We start from the raw sequence: 16,757 nt of genomic DNA on the forward strand, positions 1-16,757 counted from the left end.
TACAGCATACACATCTTTTAATGAGAGTTTAGTACTTTTCAGGGTGAAAAGAGCTACTCTGGCTGAAGATGCTAGGCGATCTGTGAAAAGTTGGTGGATTATAACTCTTGGAGACATTCATGTAGGGTAAAGGATTTTAAATGTCACAATGGCTTTCACAGGTGACAAAGAATCTTTCTTAACTGTAAACCCTGATCTCTTCTACACCGTCCAAAGAGTAAACAAATAGCTGCATTTTAGATACGATAGAAGACAAGCCATTTGAGGTCCCAAACCCATGACATGGGGTGTTGCAACAGATCACAGTTTTAATTTGGAGTGGAACTGATCAGAACATTCAGTACTATATGAAAATCATAAATCCGTTAAGAAAGTACTCTGAAGAGTTTGCATATTTTAAACCAACGGTGCTCTACCACACGATTTATTTGGGAACCAAGGCTAATATTAGCACCCATAAAACCAAGATGTTTTAGTATGCCCTAAAGTCTTAGGGGGTGCTGTGGTATTCCAGCTGTTGCCTGAGCCTGGAACTCCGTGATGTCACAGGGGAGCTGGGCTCAGGCGATGGAATTTTGTCATTTGAAGGGACTGGCAGTTGCTGGCAGCCTCATGACTGGGATGTTGGATGGGATTCTTTCCTCCAAATAAAATCTATTTGCTTTTCCTTTTTTTTTTTATAAACCTTTTTTATTGGCATTTATATAATAGTACATACAACATCTGGTAATGCGATTGATATAGACATACAAGCAAGAGCGCACAATCGCGCCTTATGTGGACGGCTATTTGCTTTTACCTTATCATGGATCTTCTTCCCATCATTTCACTAAGGACCTGCCTTGTCACACTGGCGTAGTCGGCAGTAAAGATGGAGTGAGAGGAGAGAATCCCAACACAGCTGTTCCTTGTTCCTGCTGCCCAGCTGATGAGCTTTCGTCCCGTGGGCCATCTGGTACTGTATTACGTTTGATTTCCTGCTCTCCACTGCCTAATTGCCTGCTCTCTGCCAGCCTAATCTGTGTATTCGCATTCCTGCTGCCCTCCTTTTGTGCCTGCTCCAGTCGCTTTCATTCATTAACAATGCCATTAATGGTAGCGAAGAAGAATTCCAGTCTCTCAAGAAACATCTCAGCATGGCTCCAAAACTAAAGAACTTTGATCCCCAAAGGAGGTCAATAGTAACCAATGATGCTAGTCTCAAGGGTTTGGGTGCTGTCCTCCAACAGGAGGGAGAGTTTGGAACAGAGACCATCATGTTTCTGTCTAGAACATTTAAAGGATACAGAGGTAAACTACTCTGTTATTGAAAGGGAGGCGTTAGCTGTGTTCTGGGCTGTGAGGAAACTTGAATTTTTTTTGTGTGGCTAGTCTTTTGTCATACGAACTGATTACAAACCTCTTGTTGAGACTTTCACAAAGAAAGGTGTGGACTTAATATCAAGTCGAATTACGAAATGGGTCATTGCTCTACAAGAGTATAATTGCGTTGTCGAGTACCTACCTGGTCTTTGCAATACTATTGGTGACACTCTTTCTAGGTTGGTCCCTAGAGTTGAATGTGGTTCAGAGTCTGATGAAATTATGGATGATGACTCCGTCTGCGTTTGTGCGGTCAGCACATTTTCTAAGGATAGGTGGCGTGAGGAGTTAGTTAAGGACGTTGTGCTCGTTTTGGTGATAAGGTGCATGTCTGAGGGTTGGAGCAAGAAAAAGCAAGCCTCTGATGTGTGTCATAATTACTGGACTGTATGTGATGAATTGTCAGTTAACAATGGTTTGTTATTCAGGGGCATTAAGCTCATCCCTCCATCTAACCTCAGGAGTGAGATAATGGATCTCACCCACGAGACTCATCAAGCTGTGACCAAATGCAAAGAGCGTGTGCGAATGTCGTATTGGTGACCTGGCATGGACAAACACATGGAGCGTTTGGTGTATGACTGAATCCATGTGTGTCTGGAGTGACAAGTCAAAGCAACCAGAGGTTCAACCTATGGTGGTGAGGAATTTGCCTTCCAGCCCTTTGCAAGACATCGCTATAGATATTGTGGGCCCTATTTATGATCAAGGAAGGTCCTCTTTCCTCATGGTGGTACTAGACATGTTCTCTAGATGGTGTGAGGTTTTCATTACAAGCTCTATAGAAGGTAGGGATGTCATTAAGTTTCTCAACTGTTTGTTTGTCAGGGAAGGGTTTCCTCACTCTATCCTTACTGATAATGTGGTACAGTTGACGTCGAAGGAGATGGCTGATTTTCTTCAAGTAAGAGGAATAGCTCACAAAACATTTTCATTGTACCATCCAGAATCCAATGGAATGGTTGAACGCTTCAACAGAGTTGTTAAGGAAACTGTTTCTTTGGCGAAAGCCAAAGCTATGGATTGGAAGGCAGAAATTTATAAAATGATTGAAGTGTACAGAGTTATTCCACATTGTATCACAGGAAAGACCCCATTTGATCTGTTCCATGGTAGGCTTCTCAACACCTTCATTGAACCTTCATGGGTGAATGCATATAAATTACAATCTGGTCGGTGTGTGGGTGATCTCGATTGGCGCAAACGTGAGGAACAGAAACTTTGTTCAAGGAATACAAATTTTGATTCCAGAAAGGCTGTGAAGGTAACTAAGGTGTGTGTAGGGGATTTTGTCATGATTAAAAATAATGGCAAGAGCAGCCATCCCAAGTTTTCTAAACCTATTCGCGTCATTAACATTTTTACAAATGCTGTGAAAACCCAGGACCACAGAATATGGAATTTGAATCGTGTGGTGGTTTTTAGTGGTAACACGGTTCGCTGTGAAACTGTACCAGCGGCTCTCACTGGAGCTTCTGGTGACAATAATGGCGGTGAAGGTTGCAGCAAATCTTATGGTGCACCACGCTGTGTGGTCAAAAGACCTGGCTATTTGAAGGACTATGTTTAACTTATATTGCAAATCTTATGTATTTTTTTTTTCAAAAGACCTGGTTATTTGAAGGACTATGTTTAACTTATGTTGCAAATTTCATGTATTTGTTTTTTCTCTCTCTATTCATTTTCTCTTCATGTTGATAAGGGAGGGAGGTGTGTGGTATTCCAGCTGTTGCCCATGGTTACTTTGCCTGAGCCTGGAACTCCATGATGTCACAGGGGAGCTGGGCTCAGGCAATGGAATGTTGTCATTTGAAGGGACTGGCAGTTGCTGGTTGCCTCCTGACTGGGATGTTGCTTGGGATTCTTTCCTCCAAATAAAAGCTTCTTGCTTTTACCTTATCGTGGATCTTCTTCCCATCATTTCACTAAGAACCTGCCTTATCACAGACACTTACAAACGTTGGGGAGCAAGGAAAGAGAGATGGCGAAGAAGATACATTCTTGGGACATAACTGAATTTCTTTGGTCTTGTCTGCATTCAGTTTAAAGGCGTTAACTCCAAGCCAGTGAAGGATCTCAATGAGGCTTGCATTCGGGATCTCAAAACGTCAGGCGGCTCTGCCACATAAAGGGAAATTTTTCAATCGAAAATTAGAAATATGCCTAATTCTGTTGCTGCTTCTCTAAGCTTGACGATACTGAAAAGAGCATGTATAACTTTGTGAATGTAAAGACAACAGGAAAAGAAAGGAAGGACAAGTGGCGTGTCAGGTAGTACAACAGTAGAACCCTACTGCTTTTAAATTTACTGTTAATTTTGGTTTACCTTAGTGACAGCTTTAAGCTGCCTGTTGCCATGATGTATGAGGTCCATGACTAACTCAACAGCCCTTGGTGTGTCAAAGTCATCTGCCAATGCGGCCTTCACATTTTCTTTTGTAGTGGCTAACCTTGAAAAATAAAAGGAAACAAAGAGAACAATGAAGGCACCTACAGAAAATATGCCAAATATCATTAACACTGTTCAAAAAAAACATTTTTGAAACTCTCAGCATCACATCGGTGACAGTAATATGTACACTCTTGGTACAGACACTAATGCACCACTTTCTTAGAAGTAAACTTTTTTTTACATTACAGTAGTCAAGTATGCCTAGCTACCTCCACTTCATGACGTTTACCTTTCTTGAGGCCTTACTCTAACACCATTGGAGGGAGGGTTGTCACTCAGCTCTCCATAGCACTCTGGAGGCCTGCACTTGCTCTAAAGACAGCTGGGTTAGAGATGTTTAAAGCGCACTTGTGTGGTTGCTGTCTCAAAGTGGCAGGCCAAAAAGACAAGTGCACTTTAAACAGTGAATAGCCAGCCCACTCTCCTCCCTGCTGCCTGCCCCCATCCCCACGCTCTGTTAGGGACGGGGTTGAAAAATAAAATGGTAATAAATAACAATTGTATTTGTCATGTCTAGGGCTTTGGGGGGAATTTAAGTGGGGTGACACTCTTCCACTCCAACAGAGAAGCCACCACTGAGGGCTTGTCTATGCTCGGCTAGAGCCCTGAGCCGAACAAAAATTGGCACCCTTGCTGCAGGTGGTGAAACAACTAGTGCAACAGGGGTGCCTTTTTTGTTCACAGGTCGGTCTCTAAATGATCACATCACCACTGGAATCGGCCTCTGAATACAAATATCTCTGCATCTCTCCCAACTCACCAGAATCCCCTACACAGTTCATGTCACTGATGCTGGTGTCAAGTTATTCGTTATAATGACAAAAAGTCCCCGACACGGAAGATACACAGAAAGAACAATTAATATAAGCCTGATATCAGTGCTATATTAAGGCTGTCCAGCCAGACACACTGATTTTAATAATGTTTTGAATCACAAAAGCAAGAAATAAATGGGACACAATCCTGTTTCCAACACAACACATATAACACAAAACAAAAATGAACAAAATTCACAGAAAGCTCAGGCAGGACAAAAAGGCTTGTATATTATATATGAAATTAAACAAGCAAAAAATAAGTAGCAACACAGTTACACATCAATAATTATTTCAATTGTGTTTACGGTGTATAAAGAAGGTCGACGACGTTTCGATCCCATAAAACCAATACTGGGATCATCATCAGGACGTAAAGTGTACATGCCTGAGAGAAATTTCGTCTTGCAGGATGGCATAAGGCAAGCAGTCTGGCGAACCATGTTATGCCAGGAAATGTAGTAAATCGGTCGCACGTGGGCAAAACCGAGTGGTGTCACACGAGCGTAATGGCTCATATATACGCAAAGGCAATTAATGTAGGGATGACCATGTCCCGGGAAGGGACAGCGGTGTAGGGAAAGGCACGAAGACCTAGAATACGAAAATCACAGAAACAAGCCAAAAAGATTTGAGAGCAGAGCAACAATGGTGCAATTACTCGGGAACCGGTTCAATGACCTGAGGATCCTTCCGAGTTCAGATGAGCTTCCTTGTTATCTGGGACGGGCGCAGAGGTGGGGCAGGCGGTGAAAAGTAAATAGGAGGGGAGGAGGAAGGGGATTGAAGGGGGTGTTAAACACCAGCACTTACAGCATCTAGAAAAAATGATTAGAAGCAGTTTAAATGGCTGTTTAAGAGAGGGGTGGCGCAGCGGCTGACTCCGGAGCGCGGGGCTCATGGTTCGATCCCCGGTGGCAGCTCTGCTCAGCACCATGTGACTCTCAGCAGTAGCTCACTTAATCTCCCCGATGACCCTCAGCACCTTGAAACCTTATGTTCATGCTTTACAAATATGGATTATTACAAATATAGATTATAAACTGAGTCACAGGAGGTCGGAGGGAGATTGGTGCATGAATGACCTTAATGCAAGCAGCTCGGAGTGCCCCTCTGAAGGTTGAGGCTCTGGGCGTGGGCCCACTCACCCATGCCGATGGCAGGCCCTGCCTAAGAGTATTGCTCTTTCACCGTCTGGTGGGTACCAGCATTAGCAGTAATTAATCACAACAGACAGCAGGGCATGCTTTAAAGAAACTCATTTGTTAAGTGGCATGATCCCTACTGGGAGGGTATTCTCTGGAAGATGATATGAAACAGTGGTGAGGAACTGATGGTGGAGCCAAAAGGAAGAAAGGAAGAAGAGGGACACAGTGAGGCGAGGTCATGCAGAAGAGTGAGGAAGCGCAGAAGACCAAGAAAGGGATACATTAATTTAAGAGGGAAAAACAAGGAGAAAGGAAAGAAAGAAATGCAATAAAAGCTAGATTTAATGGATGGCCTTCTGGTGCAAGGATTTCCGAAAGAATGGGAAAATAACAGTGTGCCTTTGGAGTACTCCACCTCCCTTGCCAAAAGGCTATTTTAGACCATTTTTAGGTCTAGCCTGAGACAGCGCATGTTCTGGCGTTTGCGAGACATTTTGTCAGCTTACAGGGGGCTTAGAGCCAGTACACTGCTCTGGAGAGATATGCACCCGCTGCAGAATAAGAGGTCTCTGGGTTACTATTCTAGTGCCACTGGGAAGCGAGTCTCTGCCAACAAGGCTTTCCAACACTGAGCTCTTTTCGCTGCTCTGGGTCCCTACCACCACAATCTGTGGCAGCTGGATGACATCAGCCCTCACTGTGTTGAAGACATCCTGCACTTTGTTAATCCTGCAGTTGGTGCATGTCTTTCCAGAAGATCGACGGAAACCGGTCAGAGATTATAATGGGGTGGAAGATGAAGAATGGGGTAAATTCCTACACACCAAAAACAAGTTCTACACTGATTTTGATGAAATCAGGCAAGAAATCAAATGTGAAACAGAGAGGATATTGGGAAATAACAAGGGCATCAGCTCTTAACTTATTCACCTCAAGGTTTTCTCTCCAAATGTTGTCAACTTGACCTCTGTGGATCTACCTGGCCTGACAAAGGCTCCTGTTGGTGACCAGCCTGAGGACATTGAACTTCAATCAGGGGGCACATATTTCGGTTCATTAGTAATTCAGACGCTGTCATTCTCGCATGCACAGCTGCCAACACGGACATGGCCACATCTGAAGCCCTTAAAATTGCTAGAGAGGTAGAACCAGATGGCCGAAGAACCCTAGCTGTCATCAACAAGCTCGACCTCATGGATGCCAGTAGAGATGCACTGGATGTGCTTATGGGCAGGGTCACTTCAGTCAAACTTGGTATCATAGGAGTAGTGAACAGGAGCCAGCTAAACATCAACAATGAGAAAAGTGTATCTGACTCCATCCGGGATAAATGTGCTTTTCTTCAAAATAAATATCCCTCACTAGCAACTCACAATGGAACCAAGTATTGTGCTAGGATCCTTAGCATGTTATTAATGCATCATATCTGTGATTAGACTAAATGTTTAGCAGCTCTATACCAGTCTCTGCTGAATAGCTACGGGGAGCGATTAGAAGATCTGAGTGCACCCTTACTGCAGCTTATCACCAAATTTGAATACTGCAACACAATTGAAGGGACTGCAAAATATATTGAAACTTCAGAGCTATGTGGGGGAGCTCAAATCTACTTTTTCCATGAGACCTTTGGCCGAACACTGGAGGCTGTCGACTCTTTGGGTGAACCTATGACTATCGATGTCCTTGCTGCTATCAGAAATGCCGCAGGTCCTCGACCAGCCTTGCTTGTGCCTGAAATTTCATTTGAGCTTCTGGTGAAGTACAATGTCTGGGGGAGCCCAGTTTATGCTGTGTGGAGTTAGTACATGAGGAGATGCAGAGGATTATACAGCACTGCGGCAATTACAGCACCCAGGAACTTCTGAGGTTTCCCAAATTGCATGATGCCATTGTTGAAGTAGTAACCTGTCTTCTACGGAAAAGATTACTGGTAACAAATGAAATGGTCAACAATTTGGTGACAATTGAGCTGAACTACATAAATAGCAAACACCCAGATTTTGCTGATGCCTGTTTCTTAATAAACAACAATATTGAGGAGCAGAGGCGTAGCAGGTAATCTAGAGACTTCGCTGCTGGCCGTTCTTTGGGATAAGGCTGCTTCTGGAGGTGGTACAGGGGATGTGACTCAAGATTTAGACCAAATATGTTAGGAGGCTGCATGAAGGGGAGGCCTGGGGTTAGGATAGTTGTCTCGCACGCTGCACTTTATAATGTTGATTGGTAAAATTAGACGCATGCCCCAGGCTACAGCCAATCTCCATAAATGCAGTTATTAGGCAAGTGAAAATGTGGTTGGGTGGTATGTTGCACTTTATATTGCCCTAGTTGGTAAAATAAGTTGCTGGCCTAGAGTTATATACTTTACCCTTCCAGGAAAGTATGGCTATGCACCTTGCACTTTATAATGTTTTCTTTCCTCAAATGATCTATATATTCTGGCTTAATATGATATCTTAAATCTTTTTAATATAGCCTTATAGCCTGCCGTAGTGGGCTAAACCAGCCATTAAAGGCACGCTCCAGCGTTCGGCTCGGGCCTTTAACAAGGGAGCAAGACTTTAATGGCCGGTATAACCCAGCTACGAAGAGCTAAAAGGCTATTAGAACATTCTGCCACTAGAGCGCAGAATGTTCAAACAAATAAAACAAAGGTCTCTCGGAGCCCGAGGGGGTTTAAATGACCTCGGGCTCCAAGAGGCCTTTATTCACAGCAACAGCTGTGAACAAAAACAATGCGGAATATTGCTCTGCGTGCTTTTACCGGCACGTAGAAGCATGGGCCACTCCACTGTATCCAATGGAGTGCTCCACATTCCAATGTTCTAATATAGCCTTATAGACCATATTAGCCATTAAAGGCCTGCTGCAGCGTTAACAAGGAAGTGGGACTTTAATGCTGGTATAGCCCAGCTATGGAGTGCTCTAAGGCAATTAGAAGATTTCGCCACTAGAAGAAAGAATGTTCTAACAAATAAAACAAAGGCCTCACATGAGGCCTTTGTTCACAGCTACAGCTGTGAAGGACAACATTGGACTGTTGAAGCTCCGAACTTCTACCGGCCATTAGATGCCCAGAGCACTCCATTGTTTTCAATGGAGCTCCCAACATTCCAATGTTGTAATTGGTACGAGTTGATCCGTGTTTAGTATGACTTTGCACCCTACTCTTTATAATGATTTTTCTCCCCTATATGAATTATATGTCTTAGGTTTCTATGATATCCTAAGAAAATTGATAATGTTATGTTGTATGTCTTTTTACTCAAGGTTGATGTCAAGTATAGATGGTTTAATTAAATTGTCTTTTTTTATGATGCTTATAATTATGCATGTTAAGTGGAGCCTATGTTATATTCCTATAAGAATGTATTTCTTACAAATAACGGATTTTGACTTTGACCAGACTCAAGATTCAGGAACGGATAACTGGTGAGGAATGTTGAAAGCATCAAAAGGAGAAGACACTGAGGAAAAGCCAAAGATCCCTCTGGTTCTTGCTAGCCACAGAGAAGTCATGTTGTAAATCTATTGGATGTGCCTGTTCATGTTGCATGTAAACTCGCTGCCCATGAGCAACGAGACGAGGAAGTGATTGATCAGTTAATTAAATCTTACTTCCTTATTGTCAGAAACCACATTCAAGACAGTATTCTGAAGGTTGTTATTCATTTTCTTGTCAACCATGTGAAGGATACTCTGTATAGTTAACTTGACTGTGAGGTGTACAAATCTTTGTTACTCAAAGATTTCTTAACTGAATCTGAGGACATGGCTCAGCGTAGGAAGGAGGAAGCTAACATGCTGAAGGCTCTGCAAAGAGCCAGTCAAATTATACCTGAAATTCGAGAAACCCAACTGTGAAGGAGAAAACTGCATGTCTTCTAGTACGGAAAGGAGACATTTACGACTTGAAAATGTGTTAATTAAGGCACAAAGTGCCATTCTATGCACATTTGATAGAATTTTATTTATAAACTCTTAGCTGTGTACTGTGGTAATCTGCTCACACAAAGGTCTTTCTGAATGCTATGCTGCGCTTAGGTAAAAAAGCCCTAATGCATCCACATTATATACCTTCAGGTGTTCTTCATGGCAATCAGTTTCCTGTTGTGGCTAACTAAAACCCTGATAACCATTGTTAGAAATGGAGGCTCTAGTTGGCAGAGGTTTGCACCCTGTTCAAGTAGGGACCACCACTCTAGTCAGGTTAAATCAGATACACACCCTAAATTAACCTGTGCTTACCCTCAGATAGCCTGGCATAGAGCAGTCAGGCTCAACTTTTTTTTTTTTTTTTTTTTAATTCTTTTTATTTGCATTTTTAAACAACAACAGTCAGGCTCAACTTAAGCGACATTGTGTAAAGTATTTCTGCAACACTTAAATTACAGTAACTCAATGGCAAAACCACAAAACGACTCCACACAGGTTTAGAAAAATAGAGAATATTTATTGGAGTAACACAACACCAAACAACAGCAATACAATAAGTAGAAGTCTAGATATGAATTTTCAAAGACTAAATGTGAAAACAGTTCTTAGAAGTCACTAGCGGTCAAATGGTTACTTGAGGTCGCGAGAGTCCAGTGCAAATTCAAAGTTCAGGCAGACCGCGATGGAGGGCAAGCCGGCTACAGGAGCCAGACAGGTCCAGCTGAATAAATACCTTGGAAGGACCTTTTGTCGACATCAGGGAGGGATAAATAAGATGGTGGGTTAACGCCGAAGCTGAGAGCACTCTCTCCCTGAGTGCTTCCTGACCGCCCCTACGCCACATAGCTGCACAATCAACATGGCGGTTCTCATCCACCCGAGTAGTTTTGCGAGTCATGGAACAGATGGAGACACCTATGTTCCTGCTCTGCGACTGGGGGCTGCGTGGTCTTCCAGCGCTTCTCTAGCGGGCCCGTCAGTCGGCAATTCCCAACAATCCCGTCTGCAGCTCGACAGCTGATGCAGGCAGCATGGTGCCACCGAGGACAAGCGCACTCCGTGGAGGACGGCGAGCTCGAACCGCAGCAAAAACGAATGACCCGGTTTCAGCCTCAGGAGAGGGTTTGGAAGATGGGGCCAGCTCTCAACTACAGCCTGAAAGTGGATTTATCTCCCAGGTTGGCCGCACAATTCTAAAACTGCTGAAATCCAGTACAGTGACTGTTCTGCTTCGGGCATGCAGCAAGAAGCAGCTTGCTCTAGGTAAAAAATAAATGTTGCTGACATCCTCATGGCTGCAGCCCAAACCAGGGTGGGGGGGGAGGTGATTCATCCACAGTGGCCATTCCTGTATCGTGACAAAGGAAGGTAACGATGTTGCAGAGCCTATGGCAACTCCTTGCTTACTGCAACAAACTAAAATCCCTGGACCCTGGAATACCTGATGTGTCTGCTGAGCCGGTTTCTGGAAGTATTACAGAAATGGAGTCAGATCAGTCAGGGCTCAGAATCCACTGCCAAAACAGTGAGTACTGAGGCTAATACTTTCGGAGTCTTTTCTGGCTATAAACTAAATTTAGCCAAACACGTCTTGCTTAACTATGATTCAGACGATTCTATCTCAGGATTAACGCCACAGTTACATATTTAGAAGTAAAGTTGAGCAGTCAGGTTGGTAATATCTTCCGACTGAATTACGAACCCTTTATGCTTTCAGTAACCACTAAGTTTTGTCTCTGGAATCTGATTCCGATCAGTATTATAGGCTGCTGCAATATTATTAAAATGAACATTTTGCAAAAATGTTTGTCCCTACTTTGGGCAATTCCCGTCAAGAGCCCTGGATTCTTTTTTTTGAGTGTCTGGAAGGTGCCATTGGTAGTTTTATCTGGGGTAACAGACGGGCAATTCGTATTTTGACATTGGCAAGGGGGGTTTCAGTTGCCTGGTTTCAAGTTGTATTTTTGGGGAGCATTTGCTAGCCACTTACATAATTTGCTAACTGGGGCAGAACCAGACTTCTCTATTTTGAGATACCAGCTTGCTTTAGGGTCTGATTGTTTTATAGGTTAACAGATCCTAATTACTACAATTGTGTAAAATGTAAAATTACCAGGGATATCTTCTCTAAGCACTCTTTAGCAGTGATACATGGCGATACGCCATTATGGGATAATCCTGCATTCCCTGAAAAACTTTAAAACTCAATGTGCAAAGCATGGGCAAGACTAGGGATGAAGTCCGTAGGGCAGTTGTATGACCAGAACGGTTTTTGCTATTTCACTGGGCTTCAGGCCTCAAATGACCTTCCTCATCACTTTAAAAAAAGAATACTTACAGTTGTGGCACTACTTTCTACGGGGCTATAAGGACCCAATCGATTTGAAGTGTCGGATGGCTTGTCATACTTATACAGGGCACCTGGAAAAGCCTCAATAAGTGTAATATATCAGAAGTTCTGCCAACTTAGCACAGTCAATAGCTCACGACTTGCTTCTAAGTGGAGTAGGATGCTCACCTCTGAGATCTCAGCAGAAGAAATTCAGAGTGCTTTAGAGATTGTTGACTGTTCTGTTCACTCCATGAGTATAAAATTGCAACAGTTTAAGAACACTTGCATGCTTTATTATACACTGGAACGGATTTTAAAATAGTGTAGGAATTACGGTTCAGATAAGATCAATGTCCTAAGTGTGGCTGTCATGCATCACATATTTACACATATGATTGTCAGTTGCCCTGTTCTTTCAGGAATCTAGGACAGGTGTGACTCAATTAGCAACATTGTGTTTTGGCTTTGATCTCCGGCTGACAACTAGGAAGGTTATGTCGGGGTGTAAAATGGAATATAATTTTGGGTTAAGACTATTGATATCAATAATAATGTTTTCTGCCCGGCTGTATATAGCTAGGTCAGGGGTTTCCCATCTGCCCCCGAAAACAGCAGAGTGGTGAGCTACCATTTATCAAATATATGAGTTGGAACTAGCAATAGCAAAAGCTAGAGGCCCTTCACCAATTAAACAACTGGAAAACATGTGGGCTGGTTTCAATTGGGAACTAAATTAAAGTCAACAAAAGGTTAGGGCTGGTATGACAACTGAGATGTTATGATTTTCGATGTGCCAAAATGAGTTCATATAGATGGTCTGCCTATTTACTTGTTTTGTTTGTTCTTTTTTATGAGTCTACATATACCTTTTTCCCCTTCTATATGAATGTTAACTATGTATTTTGGATATTGCCTTTGATTAGAGTATATTTCTTATAAACCTGTGATATAGGTATTGCGATAATTTTTTTACTCAAAAATTTAAAGAAAAAGAAAAGGAGCTTTTTTTAACGTTAAGAGCCTAATGCATCATCGTCGAGCCACGCAAAGGGGGTCTCACGTTGTTGTCAAGCTTAGTTGAAGTGAACGCAATGCGTAGTCGTAGAGCTGAGTAGGCTGTGGATCTGATATCGTTGAGCAGCCTCTGCGTCGAAGTACGATGCAGCAGAATTTCTCACACTGTTGAGGTGATGCTTCGGGTTTTTGCAGAAATCAGTTTCAGAACCCACTTCTGAGGCCTAAGACTGGAGGGGGGGCACCTCGGACAAGGGTAGGACTCACAGATGGCAGAGTCCAGTAGCACCAGCAGGATTGCAAGAAGTCTTTTGTGCCCCTGGGACTTTAGAAAACAGGAGGCAAGCGAGCAAGCCCTCTGAGTGACTCTGGGTTCAAGTGAGATTGGTCCAGTCCTTGTCCTCAGTAAGGCAGAGATCAGCAGAGTAGCTCAGCAAGGCAGAGAAGCAGTTCCTCAGATCAGTCAGTCACAGCAAAGTGGCAATCCTTATTGCACAGTAGTCTTTACTCCATCAGAGTTCTTCCGTATGGTAGTGTACTAATTTAGCAGGGTCAGAGCCCTAGCACTTGTATCCAAAAGTGCCTTTGATGTAGGGAGTGACTTCAAAGGAACTCTCTAAAATGCACAAGAATTCCTTTCAACCCAGCCCAGTATACCAGGCTATCTGTGGGGTATAGTCAGCTCTATGTGTGAGGAAAGGACACAGCCTATTCAGATATAGGTGTGAGCCACCTGTCCCCTCTCCTGCTCAGGAAGGCTATCAGAATGCAGATGAGTCCACTGTCACATCCACCTCTTTTTGTGTTTGTGGCTATCTAGAAGGAATGCGCAAAGTGTAGCTGTCACCCAGCCCAGACGTGTATTGGAGACACAAGCAAGGTTTAGAGCAGAGAAATGCCCACTTTCTGATAATGTGGCATTTCTAAAATAGTAATGTAAAATCTATATTTACCACTAAAGAGGATTTGTCATTTTCCATTCCAAAGACACGAAACATCCTTTTGCTACTCCTTCCTAATCAGGAATTACAGCTTAAAAGTGTTTAAAGGAATTCCCAATGCTAGCCTATGAGCGGAGTAGGCCTCACAGTAGTAAAAAATAAGCTTTGCGGTTTGTCACTACCAGGACATGCAAAAAATAAAAGTACATGTCCTACCTTTTACTTACAGAGCACCCTGCCCTCAGGGCTACCTAGGGTCTAACTTAGGGGTGACTTAGGTGTAATAAGAGCAGAATTTCAAGCTTGGCAACTAGTTTTAAATGACAAGTCGAACTGGCAGTAAACTGCACACACCGGCACTGTAGTGACAGGCGTGAGACAGGTTTGAAAGGCTACTTAGGTAGGTGGCACAATCAGTGCAGCAGGCCTACTAGTAGTATTTAGATTACAGGCCCTGGGCATATGGTATACCACTTTACAAGGGACATACAAGTAAACTAAATATACCAAACAGGTGTGAACCAATGATGTTTAGGGCAGAAAAACATGCACTTTAGCAGTGGTTAGCAGTGGTAAAGTGCTCAGAGTTCCTGGGCCAACAAAAGCGGAGGAGGAAGGCAAAAGGTTTGGGGTCACCCTGAAAAATTTCCAACAACCATTACATGACCAAAAATATTCTTGATAGTTATTGAGAGCCTGGGCATGTTCGATAATAGCTGTGTATCAGTGAGCATGGTCATGCCAAGTGCTATTCACGCAATGTTAATTTTTGATGCCATAATAAAAGCCAGGAAAAGTCCCCCCCCCCGCCCCTCCCCCCCATCGCTCATCACTGGTTTCAGCATGTACCGGCTTCACATCATCTTCATATGTTTGTTCCTCCACTAGAGCATGGCCCAAGTACTTGTGTTCTTCCACTGCTCGCACTTTCACAGCTACTTATTTCCTTCAACCTGACATGTGTGCTCCGGTTACTGGCGCTTGGAAGCGCTTTCCTAGTAGCTTATCTGCACTGGAAGGGTTTGAAGCGATCAGCTGCTGATATAGATGCCACCATCTGCTGTAATAAACATGCATCAGATATCCAACACACAGCGGTCAAAGAGAGGCACGATGTGCCTATACTTTTTTGATTTATGATAAACCCTTTACCTACTTTTTGTGAAAAGAAAACCATCCTGGGATGGTAATTCCGATAATTTAAATGCTTAAGATGGAGAGAAATTCAATGAGTCTCCTGTGCTGTGAAACCGGAGCCAGGCAGACAGCTAAACAAGCCTTCCTGCCAGGGTGCCTGCATGCCTGAAAGAAATGCAAATGTGCACAACAAGTTAATCTGCAAACTGGTTCATCTGAAAATGTAAAGGACGCTTAGGACCTGGTTCTGGCTTTAATTGATCGAATCACTCGAAGCTTTGTGATGACAAATATTTGTTCTTTTTGAGCGGTAGTGCAGAGTTAACAGCTGAACTGCGAAGTGCGTGCTTTTAATTGATACTGTATTTATTTAGTGCTTACTATCCAAGACGAGGTGTTGAAGGGACATATATGTACAAAAAAATGCATTACGTACAGTCTGGGCATTACTAAAATCTATATTTTGAAAGCACTATTTTAACTTAAACCTTTTTGTGCATTCTGTAGCAGTTATCCTATACTTTGTGTGATACAAGGTTAAGATAATGACTTAGATATTCACAGTGCTTTCTGTCACAGGCTGGGACATCGCAGCACTAAAAATACACAAGTCACTATTCTCCACCGCATCAACCAAGATTTGATTCTGTGGCTCTCTGGTTACACACAGACCACTGCATTCACTAATATAAGTTTCATAATGTACTATAGTGTATTTCCCACTGAGTAACATTTTTGAAAAAAAAATGTCATTTAAGCTGTGCGTTATTTTATATGTATCTACCTGATGGTGAAAGACCCCAAACAATTACAAACATGTTGTTTTTTTTGCCACACCTTTGACCCACCCCCACGCTTACTGACCCCGCCTGCATCACACGCAGCATCAGAGTTTCCATACTTATTTTAATGCACTTCGACCACGGCAACACAGCATCAGCTCTGCCCTGTACATACAGTGCTGGGGTGGGCAACGCGGCCACTTGTCCCAAGTCCACCCACTGTACCGGAGATTAGTACAACCCACCCTCTCCCATAACCATCAGGGTACAATAACAGATGATCAGACGTTTCCCTACACAAGTCTGAAAGTTTTAAGTAACCTCACTTGCTTCACAAAAATAGTCTAGTGTGGCTATTTAGAAAAAGTAATGTTTGCAATATAACCTTGCCCGTTAGTTCGTGCAAAGCACTTTGGATAGGAGACCTTCATGCAAATTATAGTTACATTAGTGAAACTGATTCCCATTTCACCCATCGAGGAGGCTAAAAGCTGACTCCAGCTTGCCCAAAATTCTAAATCCATAACCTACAGCTCACACGCAGATCCCAGTAGCGAGTCGTTAACCGACTGCGTTGTCTTACAGGCGCTACCGGTGAATACACACATGTATTTCCATTGCCTGCGAATCTGGGGGACACATGATGGAATAAAATCGTTCCTGTTCCAACACGTCCTAAAATACCCGAATATCAGATCATTGGAAACATATGCTGCGTCGTGTAACGTCATTGATAATTAAGTCCGTTTTCTGTACGCTATAAACTACACACCTAAATAAAACAATAAGATAAGAAACTTACACTTAATGTGTGAATAGTGTCATTCCACAGAAGTTA

General features: G+C 43.0%; 1 protein-coding gene and 1 pseudogene across 1 annotated transcript in view; one reads left to right on the forward strand and one right to left on the reverse strand.

Annotated features, from left to right (window-relative positions):
* CARS2 (cysteinyl-tRNA synthetase 2, mitochondrial) overlaps positions 1 to 16,757 on the reverse strand; it is a 442,315-nt gene that overhangs the window by 52,000 nt on the left and 373,558 nt on the right. The window contains exon 12 of the mRNA XM_085622177.1: positions 3,689 to 3,812. Within this exon, the coding sequence (XP_085478303.1) occupies positions 3,689 to 3,812 (124 nt within the window). The remainder of the gene's footprint in view (positions 1 to 3,688; positions 3,813 to 16,757) is intronic.
* On the forward strand, positions 6,459 to 9,641 carry LOC146805028 (dynamin-1-like protein pseudogene; annotated as a pseudogene).

The sequence above is a fragment of the Triturus cristatus genome, chromosome 8 (assembly GCF_964204655.1).
Source record: "Triturus cristatus chromosome 8, aTriCri1.1, whole genome shotgun sequence".
In the NCBI taxonomy this organism is placed as follows: domain Eukaryota; kingdom Metazoa; phylum Chordata; class Amphibia; order Caudata; family Salamandridae; genus Triturus; species Triturus cristatus.